This window comes from Corapipo altera, unplaced genomic scaffold, assembly GCF_003945725.1.
Source record: "Corapipo altera isolate COAL_440 unplaced genomic scaffold, ASM394572v1 2c, whole genome shotgun sequence".
In the NCBI taxonomy this organism is placed as follows: Eukaryota; Metazoa; Chordata; class Aves; order Passeriformes; family Pipridae; genus Corapipo; species Corapipo altera.
The window spans coordinates 4714442-4730570 of record NW_020884923.1 but is presented as its reverse complement, the minus strand read 5'-3'; the positions used below and the strand labels follow the sequence as shown (position 1 = coordinate 4730570).

General features: G+C 35.7%; 1 protein-coding gene across 2 annotated transcripts in view; it reads right to left on the bottom strand.

Annotated features, from left to right (window-relative positions):
* The window catches only part of WDR64 (WD repeat domain 64), a 73771-nt gene that overhangs the window by 47902 nt on the left and 9740 nt on the right, over positions 1-16129 (bottom strand). For both annotated transcript variants that reach the window (XR_003530022.1, XM_027657398.1), the window contains exons 5-10: positions 11470-11569; positions 10882-10985; positions 6705-6734; positions 3044-3151; positions 1253-1467; positions 600-734 (exon numbers count right to left, since the gene is read on the bottom strand). Coding sequence is in view for 1 of the 2 variants with exons in the window: in XM_027657398.1 (XP_027513199.1) it covers positions 600-734; positions 1253-1467; positions 3044-3151; positions 6705-6734; positions 10882-10985; positions 11470-11569 (692 nt within the window). In the remaining variant the exon portion in view is untranslated. The remainder of the gene's footprint in view (positions 1-599; positions 735-1252; positions 1468-3043; positions 3152-6704; positions 6735-10881; positions 10986-11469; positions 11570-16129) is intronic.

Genomic DNA, 16129 nt, shown 5'->3' with positions numbered 1-16129 from the left:
TCCTTTTTATATCAAATCACATTTGTATTATTTAATTGGGCTATAAACTTTTCTAAATTCACAGACTAAAAAGGCTTGGAATCACCTATAGCACTTATGGGCCATATGCATGGACTTGGAACAAATAAGGAGGCCATAAACTCTTTCCTGATGCAGAGTAAAACCATTTCACAGTCCTCAGAACAAATTGTGTTCTTGGTTTAATCTTGAGTAACTCAAACTGGTGCAACTGAAACTGTAAATGAAACTTAAGTTGAATATATTTCTGTCTGGATATAAATTATAAATGAATGGATACATGATATACATGAACAAATCAATTTTCTAAGTAATATTTGCCTGCTGAGGAGAAGTTGGAGCAGACAACACTGTCAACATAACATTTTTAAGGGCTGTGAGTAATGTACATATATCCTCTCCTATATCAAAAGCTAACAAAAATATTCAAGCATTTAAATAATTGTATTTTTGTTTTTATTAATAAAGCTTACAGAAAAGACAGCTTAAATACAACAGGATGGCATCTTTCAGGGAACTTATCTCTTGCAGAGTTATAAAGCAAAAGGTCTATTTTTTTCTAGAAGATGCCACATACTTACAAGTTGTCCTCTAGTCGCTTTATGTCATCCAAAACAAATGAACGAAGGCTGTCTGAGGAGCAGGATCCAAAACATTTTAGTGCAGAAATATACTTAACTCTCCCAACCCAGTCATCATGTAGCTTGCGTTTAAGACTAGGGATATAAATGGAAACGTTATTAGCCTATAGTAGCACCTACTGTAATATACCCATTGGTGGACAGGAATTTTTGGAGTGAGATTATATACACAAACAATGCTAATATTTAATATCCAGGGCAGATACAGAACCACTCTTCCAGCTTAAAAGATGCAGAGCTAAAGTTGGGGTTGAATCTTGTACTTCTCCAGTCACAATTACGCTTCCACCTCATCAGGCACAATAAAGCTGTTCCTTTGTCAACTGGATAACAGCAATTGTAGATTCTCCCCTGGAATTTTATTCTGCATCCTCCCTGTTGTAAGATCTCTTGTAAAATCTTCCACTGAAAATGATGGCATTTCCTTCACATAAAACCAAGTGAATCATACTTACTGCAGTTTGAAAAATTATTTTCTTTAGTTAGATAGGATTAATATATAAACAGAAATTAATCCTCCATTTAGGCTAGACAAAACCCAAATTAAAAAAAAATAATGCAAGACTGATAGTATTTTATCATAAGCAACTTACATGTTAAAATTTTCGGAGTCCAAGATCCGGAATTGTGATTCGTTTTCGGCTTTATATTGTTTCATTATAAAGTCATCACTGGTCATAGTAAGCAGGTAAACATAACCCTTATCATCTCCCATTAAGATACTGTCCTTAGCCAGGTGATCTGATGTAGTCACCGTGCAAACACAGAGCAGACAGTTTTTCATTGGTTTGATGACATAGCAATTATTCTGTGGAATATGATAGACAGTTTATTAGATATTGCACCAGGGTCCTTAAATGGACTGAATCTATCGTGCTTATCCAGTTACATCAGCATTCAAATCTTGACTTTGTTTTTTCAAGCTCCCCCTATGATAGCTGTTTCGTGGTATCAGAAACTCATGGAAGATCATCCCAAAGCGCAGTTAATAGCAAACTGTAAGGGTTTCAGCAAGGCTTTGTTTCACAGGTAGCTTTTTCCATTTCAGTGAATAAATAGTAATTACAAATTTTAGGAAGGATCTCCCCATGCTAAGTGGCATGGTATATTTGCTAAGACTATATACAGTTTCCTGTTCAAAATGAGATGCTGTCTACAAGAAAATTGGAAATAGCCAAATTCACACAGGGAGAAATTATATCAGAGTCCTAATTATCAACACAGCCTAGGAGTGTCAAGTGTACTTATATGGGCAGGTGTTTCAATTTTTGAAGCACAGAGATAGTGGGAATGAATACAGTTGCAAGTCACTATGGTATTTTGCCAGACTGAGAAGGCACAGGAATAGGATTTTGGGTCATCTGCATTATACTGTTTACTGGTTCTACTTTCTGACTCCATCTGTTATTTGATTAAATCAGCCTTGACAGCCTAACTTGGGAACTGTTCACATGCCATAGGAATTAACTGTTTCAACGCTGTCTATGTAGCACAGAAACATTAAAGAGACATAACACAGACACAGAACTGTCTATATATTATTTCTGTGGTCTTGAAAAAGAGATGTTCCTCTTCAGCAATGGGTCATTTGCAGCTCTCACTGATGTAATGACTGGAGGGAATCTGGAGAATAAATTTCTGAGCCTTCCTCACAGAAGTCCAATTGGATTGACAAAAGGACTTATATTGACCTGTCTGAGTTTGGGAAGCAACCTTTCAATACTGAGAACAACAAAAAAAATTAAGTCCTAAGACTTGATTTTATCCTAAAAATATTTACTTTGCTTGTCCTCATCATCTCAGCCAACTCAGAATTTCTGAGAAAAGCTGCAGGAACAGACAGAAAATACTAAGGTATAGGTCAGCAAAAATTGTATTTTGTAATAAGGCATTCAAGAAAACTTTAACAGTTTGGACATACACTAGCAATATCAAAATGGTTTTGTTCTTAGAAAGTCCTGAACAAACACAGGACATGAAGAAATATTTTCTTCCAGTCAGGAAGTTACCTCCTTGGAAAACCTGTCCCTTGATTCTTAACAGATTCCAACATATATTTATATACCAATGCACACATATTAGATATACAGGTGCACACATATGCATTAGATACACATGGAAAATAAATTATTTGGGGGTTTGTTTGCAACACAGTACAAATTTTTTCTTTTTCTTCCAAACTTTTAAGACACTTAAATAATCCCATTTGGTGTGGAAAGGGTATTCCTTCTTTAGTATAAATTCCACTGTTTCACTGAGTTCCTACAAAGACAAAGTTAAAAGCCTTCATCCTGTTAGACCAAAGGAATGTAAATATATATCAAAAACAAAGACTGATCAATTTTCAGGCTTTATGGTAGCATTTGTCTAATCTGACATAATACCTTACTCTCTTCTGATTTATAGTCCCAGACAATGATTGTACTTTCAGTTACAGCCACGACATATTTCAGCTGAGGTAGGAAATCACATCCAGTGATCCAACCGGTATCCTGATGAAAATAAAGAGAACCTACAGAAGGCTTTTCTCTGTAAATTTATAAATTTTCTATCATATAAGTACATACTATAAACCATTTTTCCATATACGCTGCACTAGCACCTGCTAGGTCTAGCCCCACTGAGAGTTCTAATTCTACATTAAGAACTCTAGTTCTAGCTCACAGATATAGTTACAGAGGCACCAGGCTCAACCTCAGTTATCAGTGGCTTACCTCAGAGGCACAAATGTCGCACATGAGAGGATACAACACATATTGCTAGTTGAACTGTAATGACACTCTGAAAAAGCACTTGGAGCAGAGGAAACTTAAGCTAAAACATCCATAGTAAAGCAGATTAAATTTTTACCCAGATACAATTTTGTTTGGAAAAAAAAGAAAATTAAAGGCAGTCAAAATTACATCTATAATAGCGAAACTCCTACTGAAATGAATGTTTATGAAAACAATTTCTTTTGCAAAGTATAAGATTATACTCAAATTCACTACTACACTACCTAGAATTTTGGTGGGTTTTTTTTGTTGAAATATTAATAGCTGTTTGACTTTCCCTCCCTCCAAAAAAATGTAATGTACCTTTCTAAATGACAGTGGGATTGAAATGGAATATACTGCATTTGCTATGTCTGCAATGACACAATTATCTATTACTTTAAAGTAATTCAGAACATCTACACAATAACACTGGCTGAAATATCTTTCTTTTCTAGATTAAAATGACAAAGAAACTTAAATAGCTCTGTTATTGCAGTTCTTCAAGTGACATACCTATCTAAACTCTAAAAAGCTTTGTTCCTGTGGAAGTACTTGATAAACAGCTAAAACAGAGACCTGTGTTGCCAAAGATACAGTTTACACCCACAAAGTAAATTTGGAATCAAAAGGACTGAAGGCAGCTGCTGATGCTTCTACTTTTATTTCCATTCCTGCACACAATATTGATTTCGCTGTTAGTGTAAAGAGTTCAAAATCCTGACAGAGGATGTCAGTACCTTGTTGCAGTGGAAAGCTTCTTTCCTTCCTAATGGTCTGTGGGTAAATGATAATACATATATAAGGATTTCTTGTGCTGCTTTCTATAATAAATGCGGAAAATGTCAGTCCTGCAGAGGCCTTATGGATTGGTTGGTAATTCTTATGGAAGAGTTTGTTAACTGTGACTTTTTGGGGTCCTTACAATATATCAGATAACAATGACTAACTGGTATGAAAAAGCTGATTTTAATTAAGCCACTAATTAAACCACTATTTTGTTGTGTTGGTGTGTGGTGATGCAGTCAAATTAACAGGTTTCAGCTTTAGCTTATAAGAATTTCTTTTCTTAGTGCTGCCATACTTGACAGACAAACAAGGCAGCTGCACCAGATCAAGACCAACCTTTTCATTTTTTCCTATTCCATCCTGTTACTCAAGGGCTCTATCTTCACTTCCTCATTTCCAATAGTTTCTGTTTCACTTTGGCTCATCGTTTTTTATGATTTTCTATGTCATATTTAAAAGACATTTCATTTCCATTCTTTGAGAGAAGTGATTTGTTCACTGTCAGTATTCCCATCATCATTCACTGATGATTCTATGGTGACTATTATTTTTAGGTGTCACCTGGATGACTGTTAGTCCCTGCACTCTTGTGAGTTTTTCCAGTGGTCATATTTTAAAATAGAAAGTTGTATGGTGCTAAGTCAAATACTGTATAGAGTTTTAAGTGTATTATATTTATGCCTCCAGTCATTTCACTCAGTCACATAATCTCATCAAGAAACAAAATCAGGTTTTCTTGAGGTGACCTGTTCTCCATAACATCCCTGTAACAAAACGGTAACTGATCTGTACCCATAGTTCATGTCCCATTTATACCATCATGATGCTGGGAAAGTTCTGATGGCTGCAGTCCACTGGATTTTATTTCTAGCCCTAATATGCTCTACAGTCTTTCTGGCTCAATACCCTAAGGGCAAGACCTCTGTCACTCTGCTTGAATAAATCTCTACTCTGAAACAACTTAAGAATGAGAACACTGAATAGAAGAAAGCATAGGAACATAAGGATTGCTGCAATCTGTTAGCCACCCTCTACATACATCATTGGTTATCAATGGATGGAAGGTTTGGAGTCTGATAACTTATCTCTGAATAAGTCCTGAATTCAGTACCTTACTTCATTTGCATGAAGATGCACACAACTAAATTGCTTCATCAATTAGCTATTGATGCCAGTAATGATGATGATGTTAAAACAACTGAAAATGGCATAATAATTGTAGTGAGAAAAGAATGGACTGTTTTTTCTGCATATGAGAAAAAGAGAAATGTAAACCCTGCAAGGAAAAATCTAGTACAGTTCACCATATCTTTAGGAAGTAAACGGCGGGGGATGATTTACACTCACATATGATATTGTCCTTTGATTTTTAATAAGTATTTAGATAAAAGGTATTGAGATGCAAAGCTTCAGTTTTAATAAGCATGCTTTACATTAGAAAAGCTGTGACCAAATTCTAGAGATAAATCTCTTAAAGAATCCCCAAGGTAATAGCATCATACATTTCAACTGTTTAGAAAGTGGAATTTATTATCTCAAAGAAATCCAGAATTTTACTTCATTTAAAGATATAGAATTTCAATTTAAAGAATAACATCACTGTCATGAATATTATGTTCTGCAAGCATCACAATCTTTTAATAACCACCAAAAAGTACAGGAACCTCAAGTCCAAGAGAAGCCTTTTCAATTCTGTTTTCATGGAGTAGTCAGAGGAAAGATGAGAAGAAATTAAATTGAACAAGGGCATCGTTCAATGGAAGGGATCGTTCAGTGGAAGCCCTTAAATAAGAATATTGGATAAAAATACGTATTCCCTAAGATAAGGCAGAGCATGAAGCAGAAGAGGGTAATTTTTAACTAGGCCACCTGAAAATTTTATAGCTCATAGTAGTAGGGCCTCTGGTCTGGAGTACTTCTATTGCATTTAAAAACTTCCACTAAATAATAAGAGATAGTCAACAAAATGCACTGTTACTGGCACAAGATACTTACACGAACTTTTAGGACATGTCACTTTGCTAAGACTAATGTCTCTTGTCTACAGGTCATCTGAAGGAAGCTCATTACCTAAAATTTGCAGTGATACTCCCAGGGTAAAAATGAAGTTTTTATGTATGTATTGTGTAGCCAATCATCTACCTAGGAAGATGTAGAACTGTTTTTCATTAACAAACTCATTATGTTACTTATTTAAATTTTACAATAGAAGTGTTGGATTTTAAAAGAAAATATTCTGGCAAGGTAATGGGTAAAGGACAGTTCAACAGAAAAAGCAGCATTTATCTGAGATGTCATTTATCAGAGAAAAGAAATCAAGTTATTCAATTGTTTCTACAACTGGAAGCAATACATTGAACCTATTTGACCTGTCGAAAATCATGCAGGAGTCTCAAAGTTAGAAATGGCATTAGAATAATGCTCAGTTTCTGATTATTTCAATTTAGTACCTGCTGATTTTTAATTGAAATTATTTAACAGGAAGGAGAAAAAAAGAACTTACTTCAAGATTGATTGTCGCCTGAACCTTCCTCTGAAAAAAACCAAAAAGATATTGTCACAATAACAAGTTAGCAAATAAATTAAAAGTCTAAACAAAGTTAGCTCTCCTCTTCACAGGTAGATCAGAACAATAGAAAGAGTACATGGTTAAGATTTGAGAAAGATCTTTAACCTGCTTGCTGTCTGTTCCCCTATATAGTGAGGAACTTAAAACTTCTTTTTCTCTCGCAGTTATTTCATGGTTTCTTTGTTGGTTTGGGTTTTTTTAAATTGAGATGTTGGAGTAAGCAAAATTAAAAAAAAAAAAGGTAAAAAAAAAGTAAAAAATAGCGAAAAAATAAATCGTAAAAAAGTAAAAAATACCCATTTTTACAAGGGAGTATAAATCAGCTGGTCTTCTGATGGAGTTGTGCTTTTAATGCTTGTTGACAGCTAGAACAGCTTCAGCTTCTGTAAGAAGCAGGATGTGTCTTACAGAAACCCATGCTTAATGTCAACCCAGATGCCAGCAAAATACCAGGCAGAGGTAGCACTTCAGGCTGCAAACATGACTACCCATACGGGCATCTTTCACCAAATGTAAGTATTGGTGGACAGTGTAGCATGTGGCTCAAAACTGGAAGAGTTTAAAGTCATAAGGCGGTCAGCATACCTGTCACCATCATCCAGTAGAGACAGGGTTACCTTCCATCTCCTTTAGCAAAACTAGTACTCAGTTTTCAAAAGCAGTTTCAACCTTTTCCCTTCTGAAACATCCGCAGCTGCTTTTTCACCTCCTCTTGCCCCTGCCCCTCATCAGTAAGTATTCAGTGACACCTCGTTCCCATCCCACCAATTCCACATTTCATAAATCAAGAAGCTAGGATCAAAGTCTTTCTTCCCATAGAAGTGAGATGCCCGGTGTCGTCATGGACAGTGTTTGAGCACAGTTTAAAAGTATTGTTAATCAAGAGATGGATATTCATGCACTGTTATCAGACTTGGCTTTATCTGCAGTAACATTAACTAGAGTGTGTCCTTACGGCTGCCTATGCCTACAGGTCTTTTGTGCTGATCAAGGCAGTATCTGTGTCTGAGAACCTGAGGAAGGTGAGCCTTGTATTCTAGAGGAAGCAGGAAATGGCTGATGGTGTAGAGCTGTATACAGGTGTTGAAGCATATTAGGTCCACATTTGTTGCAGAAAGCAATGCTTAGCCCTCAAATAGAATCACAAAATCACAGAATCATTAAGGTTGGAGAAGATCTTTAAAATGATCAAGTCCAACAGTAAACCTAACAGTGCCAAGTCCATCACTAAATCATGTCCTCAATTGCCACTTCTACACATCTTATAAATACCTCCAGGGTTGGTGACTCTTCCACTTCCCTGGGCAGTTCCAGTGCTTGACAACCCTTTTTGTTGAAGAAATTTTTCCTAATATCCAATCGAATCCTCTTCTGGCTCATCTTGAGGCTGTTTCCTCTTGTACTATTTCTTGTTACCTGGGAGAATAGACTGACCCCCACCTGGCTACAAACTCTTTTCAGGTAGTTGTAGGGAGTGATAATGTCCCCCCTGAACCTCCTTTTCTCTGAGCTAAACAACCCCAGCTCTTTCAGCTGCTCCTCATAGCATAGAGGATCATAGACTTGTGCTCTAGTCCTTTCATCAGCTCCGTCACCCTTCTCTGGACACTCTCCAGCCTGTCAATCTCCTTCTGGTAGTGAGGGGCCCAAAACTGAACACAGTACTTGAGGTGTGGCCTTACCAGTACCGAGAACCTGCTGGTCTACAAATGAATATTTCTTTGCCTTCACTTCAATTTCCAACAGATGTGTAAGAGAACACGGGATTTCTTATTACAGCAACCAGGGTTAACAAAAGTCTCCAAGTCCTCTTTTAGACAATAATGAGATTCACTAGCAATTTATGTAATGGATGATGGAAGCCTGTCACTGGTGAAACAGGAGATGATTTTGAAAGCTATCCTGATGTACACAGGCTAAATTAAGCATTCTTAATGCCATCTAACATGACTGACACTAATCATTTGCTGATAAAAAATATTATTAATTTTTATTTAACTGAAGTTTAATGGATAGACAGGTAGTGATATGGTTTGCAACCTCTTTACTTGTTCTTAATCTTATTTGTAAATAAGTGTTTTTCCCAAAGTTTTTAATTATTCTCTGTTTCCACTCAGTATCAAATAAAAACTTTTCATCTAGATTTTTAACTGACTCCGAGGATATAACACAACCATTAAATAAATTGTTGTGAAGGAAATTGTATTTGCTTTATAAAGAAAAAAGTGAATAATACGGTGTTGATCTTCTGAGAAAACTTCTTTGCACTGAACATCATTTTACACTGGGGTGAATGAACAGAATATATCCCTTTCTCTTCCTCCACATGTATGTTTCTTACTATTTAAATGCTCCAGCAGTGGCACAGTTAAAAATCTGTATTATATTGGATTCACTAATTACATCTGACCAAATATTTTTCATTCATGTACATGGAGCAGGCTGACTTGCATGGGATATATGTGCATCCAAGAACACCATAAGTTAATAATCCTCAAATGCAACAATTTTACAAAAATAAGCCTCTTTGTCTATTTGTCTATGCACTACTCATTAAATCATATGTTGGCCCCTTCACCTAGATTGTGAGTCCTACCAAGCAGCATCTTCAGGGCAACCATCTTCATATTTCTTATCACTATGCTGCAAAGCCAAACCAGACAAAAACCTCACTAACTGACAGGTTTCTTTAAATTCTTGATCTTTGAGAGAAGAATGAGTTGCCAACTCTGTATTTGCGTTTTTCATGTGAAGTCATTTTCCAGGAACAGGATTCAAATTACTGCAGTGCTAAAGAGACAGAGTTTCCTCTTGCTTCCTCAATATATAACAGAGCAATTCTAACGAAGTAAAAAAATCATTTGCTCAGATCAACTATGACCAGAGATCTTATCATGAGTAAATGTCTGCTGTTGTAATGCCTTAGCCATTTTCAGAACATACAGTTTTATAAGTGGGATTTGAGGTCCCTATTTCACTGTGTTAAGCAACTGTGTAAAATAATTTACATTGCAGTCACTGATGTCAGATGACATCAGTGCAGTGACTGATGTCAGATGACATCAGTCCAACCTATCAGGAGGCAGCAATTCAACTTGAAAATAGCATGGGGAGCTAGCAGGTGGGGAAGAAAGCTACTTTTAATCTTATACTTTGTGAAATGATTTTTCATAGGTATGTAATAGGGATAATGCTCTGGAGGACAGAGAACTAGGCTTTCAAATAAATTATTTCAGCATTTACTAAAACTACAGTACCACTTTGTTATTGAATCATCCACAGGAGTCCTTTCTTTGTTTACACGCTACTGTCATAAGCATTATGCAGTAATTAGCTAAAATCCCTAGAAAGCATTAGTGCTGCTTTAAAGCTTTACTGCATTGTATGAAATAATTTTCCAAAAACTGGTTGCATTAGAATTGTGCAAGGATAAACCACCAATGAGCATAGATGTGTGATGTACCTCATAGCATCTACAAGTGCTAAATTACATCTAAATAGTAATATAATCATCTGGGAGATTAATTCACGAATTCTACTTTAACAGCATCTTGAGCGTGAATTTCTACTTAAAATGGTACAGTTTTCCTTACAGTTTACTGTTTAGGGGACTAACTGTGAATCAGCATCACTCAGACTGTCATAAAACTCATGACTTTTAAGCTTTTAGATGTTGCAGTATTGGATAAATTTTTTTTGCAAACTGATGAATGTTTATGTCCATTCTAGATAATTTCAATAGCTGTAGAAAACAGTTAATTCCCTGATTTCCACTCTATATCTAAAAGTTAATTCCAAGAGCATATTTTGTTTCAAGGGAACCTTTCCTAAAAAAGAAATGTAGATTATTTTCTATTAAATGAATTTCTGTGAAGAATGTCTTTTATTAAGCATCTCTACCTTATATCAACTTACGTGGACTGTTCAGTAGGTTTATAATTGAAAAGAACAATGTATATTTCTTACTGTACTTGAAAATATAGAAAAACTTAACTTTGATAAGAAAGATATCTAGCTTTTTTTGAGGTTAATTTGCATGCTAGATGACAGTCCTCTCAGTTCCCATATGTAATGCCTAATGAAATAATAAAACAGTTTCAATCAGAATTACCTGGTTGTTAAAAATTGTTATCACTCCTTTCTGGGAGGCTGTTATTGTGAAATCCAGATGGGATACCTTCACTACACCCTTAATCACATCTTTTCTCTTGACAACTGTCAATGACAAAATATTTCACTTAATCTTACAGACATGGGAAATCTAAAAAAATAGAACTATAACAGCAGGAACATTTTCTCTTCCTGAAATGAATTTTGATACTAAGTCCAAGGCAGTGATGCATTATATCATAGATTATCCTATATTTGATTTAATTAAACATGTTGCATTTTTAAATATCATTAATGGATTATGGATGTGCTAGTTCTTCTTACATTATTTCAAAAATACAGAAATACAGAGAGTAACTGCATAAATTACAGTCTGAGTCAGAAAAATTCAATATTTAGGAATATGAGAACTGGCAAAAGCAGCAGAGTGTTCAGATGCAATGAGTTTAGTAAAAACCCATATATTTTGGAACACGTAAGAAGTAGAATCTTGAACAAGCAAAGACAGCCATGTGAACTTATCACAAGAAAGTGTGCAACGCATCACATTAAAAAGAAATAGGCTTTGATACAAGATGAAGTATGTCACCTGAATCAGTAATCTGCTTTTTTTCAGACACAAGGAAAACCATGCTTTCTTTTGACTGGGAAAGTAGGTCATCACTTTCTCCTGTGAAACAGCCAAAAATCTAAACAAACAAACAAACAAAAAGAGCAAACCAAGTAATTTATTGCAAAGTTATTTCTGGAAGATATGCTTATATGTATGAAGTCAAATAGTTATCTCACATTTTAATCTAACATTCTTTGAGTAAGTTTCTTCGTGTTGTTTCCTTTAACCATTAGCTCTAAATATGGCTTTAGATTGTTGAGATCTGCTACTCAGGCACAGTCTTTCTTCAATGTTTGTAAAGAAGCAATACATAGGGCTTCTAGGGATACAGCCCATTTATTTGACAAAGCTGTTAGTACAGCTTTGCCTTGTAATGATTGTTTGTAAATAATAATCTTCAATTTTCTTTTTACGTTCTACCTACTTGTGTTTCCTCAGCTAGGCCCTCAACTAGAAAAACAAACAAACAGCAAAAGGCAGACAAAACAGACTCCTCTGTATTTATAAACTGAGATATTCAAAGTAGCATAGTCGTTTAGCCTTCATAGAAGAAGAGCTTTTATAAAGATATTTAAATTCTCGTTTGCTGGAAAAAAGCCCTGAATATAAAGTCCATTTTTAAAAATTCTTTCTTTGGCCATCTCCCTAAGTCTGACAATGTTCCATTTGTGCTGAACATGATGGAGATCCCTACATAGGTATTCAGGTAGGAGCTCATTTCTGCTCCAGGGTGTGAAATTTTCAGCTGAAATGCTCTTCAAACCTCAAGCTCTGTACCCAAAAATAGTTGAGCAATTTCCTTAGGAAATTAGTTCATCCCCACTCAGCTGTACAGACTTTAAACTCTTTTCTCATATATGGACATTGTATATACTCACTTTCTTTCATGAGTTCTGAAAGCAATGCCCCTTTGGATGCAAGACAAAACTTAGCACTTTATTCTAGTTCAATATTTTCCATGTTATACAATAGAATTCCCATTTTCCTTCTTCAAGAGATTCAGATGTACATCTTTCAAAAAAATATTCTCACACAACATTACTCTTCATCTTTCACTTCACAGGTCCCTCCTTACCATATACACGATTATTATCAGACATCACCAGTCAATATATTATGTATTACAGCCTCTTGCATTTCTCTTTCTAGTTTCTTGTACTATCACTGTGTCTTTCCATCCTATATCCAAACATAGAGGCCAGTTGTCCTGTACTTCCATGGATCTTTTCTCTTGTCCTAACTGAAAGGAGTGACATTTTGCTTTCTTAAGTGTATGTACCCATTTCCCAGGCAGAGGAGAACAGACCCGTCAACTTTTTGGGGACTAAGGTTTGGGTGGGAGGACTTTTTCTTTAAGGATAGACTTATCCATTATCAGGTCCCTCCTGAGTCCTGACAGGATGCCAAGTGGAGTGGTTGGGCTAGGCCAGCAGCTGCCCTAAAACCAGCAGCAGCGAAAGTTTTCAGTGCACACAGAGGTCTGTCCTGTCTTGCTTCCTGTAGACATGAGACGGTGCCACATCTGATCTTTTGCTCCTGCCCAGCATGTGGAACACTGTCCAAAGAAAGGGCATTTTAGAAAACCCTTACAGCTGCATAAATGGCTTCTGCTGACTCCAACATGGAAACAGCCCATAATGACTACCAGAAGTTGACAAAGAGCATAAAAGGTGAAGCAAAATGCAATTTAAACATCAGATGATTATCACTGAAAAAATACAGCTGTCTAAGAGCCAGCTACATTTGGGAAAGAGATGCAGAAGTTAGTTTCCCAAGTCATTGATAAATGATAGCTGTTAGACTGTCCAAGATAGGTCTTTTAAATTGTGAAGCCAGCAAATAAGTAAGGGTAGATCCTAATTTATCTAACAGGTAGATTTCAGATTACCTTTTTTTTTTTTTTAATAAAAAACTGTCCTTTGAGCATGGGTGTACTGTTGTGGAGACTACTGAAAACTTACAAAACCCTGAACATGAAGGTACTTGAAAGAGAGAAACATCAGTAAGTTAAAGAAATAGGAACACTCACACAAGATCATGATCTTTTAGGTCATGGAAGTATATTTGGAAGATTTTTTTCAAGCTAAAGAGAGGCCAGATATGGAGAGGTAAATTTGGAAAAAAATAGATCTGTGAGAGTAGGAAGAGAGGAACAAAGGGTCAGGGACAGAGTTCTGAGAAAGGGGGGCAGGGGGAGAGAGAGAGAGACAGAGATGATAAAAGAGGAATATCAAAGGAACAACATGAAGTGTATCCCTCTTGCTTGACTTTCAAGACTGACAGTGTGCTCAGCAGTGCCAAAAGCAGAAGGAGAACTTAGAAGAACAGAGTTGAAATACCGTACTTTTAGAACAAAATAATTAGGAAACTGGAGCACAGACAGCAGAAACCATGAGGGTTATTTAGGATATTACAGAAACTAACTGTTATTAATGATAGATTCGAAAAATTAAGTGATATAAAGGAAGCTGAGGCAAGATGAGGACTACTTACATTGTTCACAGGGTGCAATTAAAGGTATGTCCAAGCTGAAGTTTATAAATACAATTTGTCTAATATAACTTGTAGATTGATGAACATTGAACAAATGCATCAGGTAAGGGAGGCCTTTCTGTCTCTTTTACTGTCTCTTTCAAACAACAGCAGGTCTAAACTAGGATAACTAGAATACTTTCCAGTCTTAAAAGGCCAATAATCATTCCAATAGAGTTTTCAAGCATGTAATAGAGTGAATTTGCAGGTGGTTTGTTTTTGTGTTTCTTTGGGTTCTTTTTGGTGGGGTGTTTGTTTTTGTTTGCTTTGTGGGTTTTGTTGTTTTTTCTTTTTCAGAAAAAAAAGGCTTCACTTAAAAGGAATGAAAAGACTAAGGAGTATGAGAAAAGAAAGTGGGATTTAGGCTGGTCAAGTGTTAAATAGAATCAACTGAAAAATAATAAAAAAAGAAGAGCTACAGATACGGATGGAAATAAAAAAGGGTCTACAAGCACTTTTATCAGTAAGTAAATGTATACATCTTTGATTGTCAAGAGGTGAAAAAGAGATGAGGAGAATTTAGAGCTGTACTACAGCTACACTTGTAAGTGGCATAGCTAGTCACTTAGAACACTGGGTTCATTCCCGATGTTAGTAACTCTACAGGATTACCTGAAGCATTTTGAAACTGTAGAGTCTGTCAGAGAAATAAAATTTAAAAAGACCACCACCACATAATATGTAGAATACAAATGGATCCCATTTTATTTTATTAGAACCCATTCAAATGATACTAGAAGGATCTGTTTTGATCCAATCATTACAGATAGGATATTATCACAATCACAAGAGATCAAAAGCTGATGCTGAAGTTTCAGTTAATGTAAACTGGGCTTAGACAACAATCAAATGATCAATAAAGAATTATTCTGTTTCCGTGTAAGCTAACTCTGGAGAATTCCCGGAGTCAGCAGCTTTCTTAATGAAATTTTCATCTCTTTCTCTCTACCAAGACTACCAAATCTGATCCTTTTTTTTTCCTGAAAGGAGCTTAGATTTATATTCTGTAATGTATAGATAGCTTGTAATACAGACCATTAGTATTCTCACTAAACAAAAAGAAAACAAAAAAGCAAAAAACTCACTGCAGTTTTTCAGTGCAATATTACATTTCAAATTGTGCTGGATAAGGTTGTGTCAAGTTAAAGAAATAAATGCAACACTGAGTCTGATTCAAATAGTCTGATCTTTATCTGTTTTATAACTGAATTATCATTTCTGTCGTGGATGAATTTTCAGTTACTTTATGTTAAATATTTCTCCCCACAAGAGAAAATAAAGGAAAAAAATAACACTTTAATCAGGATTCTTTTGAACAGAGAAATAACAAATATTTACGTTTCATTCCCTATAGCATTCAGTATAGTCTCACTGATATCCATCTTCCAGATGAAACACATGCTCTGAGATGCTGAATATTGATTGTTTACCATGGTCTGCTTTTTTCAAGAAAGGTTATGCACAAGGCATTTTAAAAGGCTGTCATCAGTCAGCTCACACTTGGTATAATTTGAGGAATGCTCATAAAAAGGGTTCTGGGGAATTTTATCCCAGGCAATTCCCCCACATATTTCATAAGGAAACTAATGGGGCTTTGCATCTTTTATTACACCCCTTATTGTGCTTACTTGGTTAATTATGTAGCTCAGGTGACTAGTATGACTGCATGAGAAACTCAAGTAAGGTTTTGGAGTAAAAGATACTCCAGTAAACGAAAAGAGCTTCCTATAGTTCTCTTATAAACCAATGAGACTGAACACAATCTGCTATTGTTTTGCTACCCTAAATGAAGGATTGTCACTCCTTCAGACTGTCAGCTATTTTCCAGATTTGCCCCAGGCCCTCCCTGAAGGAAATCTTTAATGCCTGACATGAGCAAAATCTGCGAGTAATGTGACATTGTAAGTAAAAACAATGCTACGAGAGGTATTAACCAGAAACGTTCCCATACATAACCTTATTAAATAGAAAGGGCTGAACACAGTGTTTTTAAGTTGATATTAGGAAATTACTTGACAGCAATTGTTGATAACATGTAAAGAACAGGTGCTGGGTATCTTCAAAGTTCAAATACTACTGTGATGTTCCAGAGTAATGTAAAATA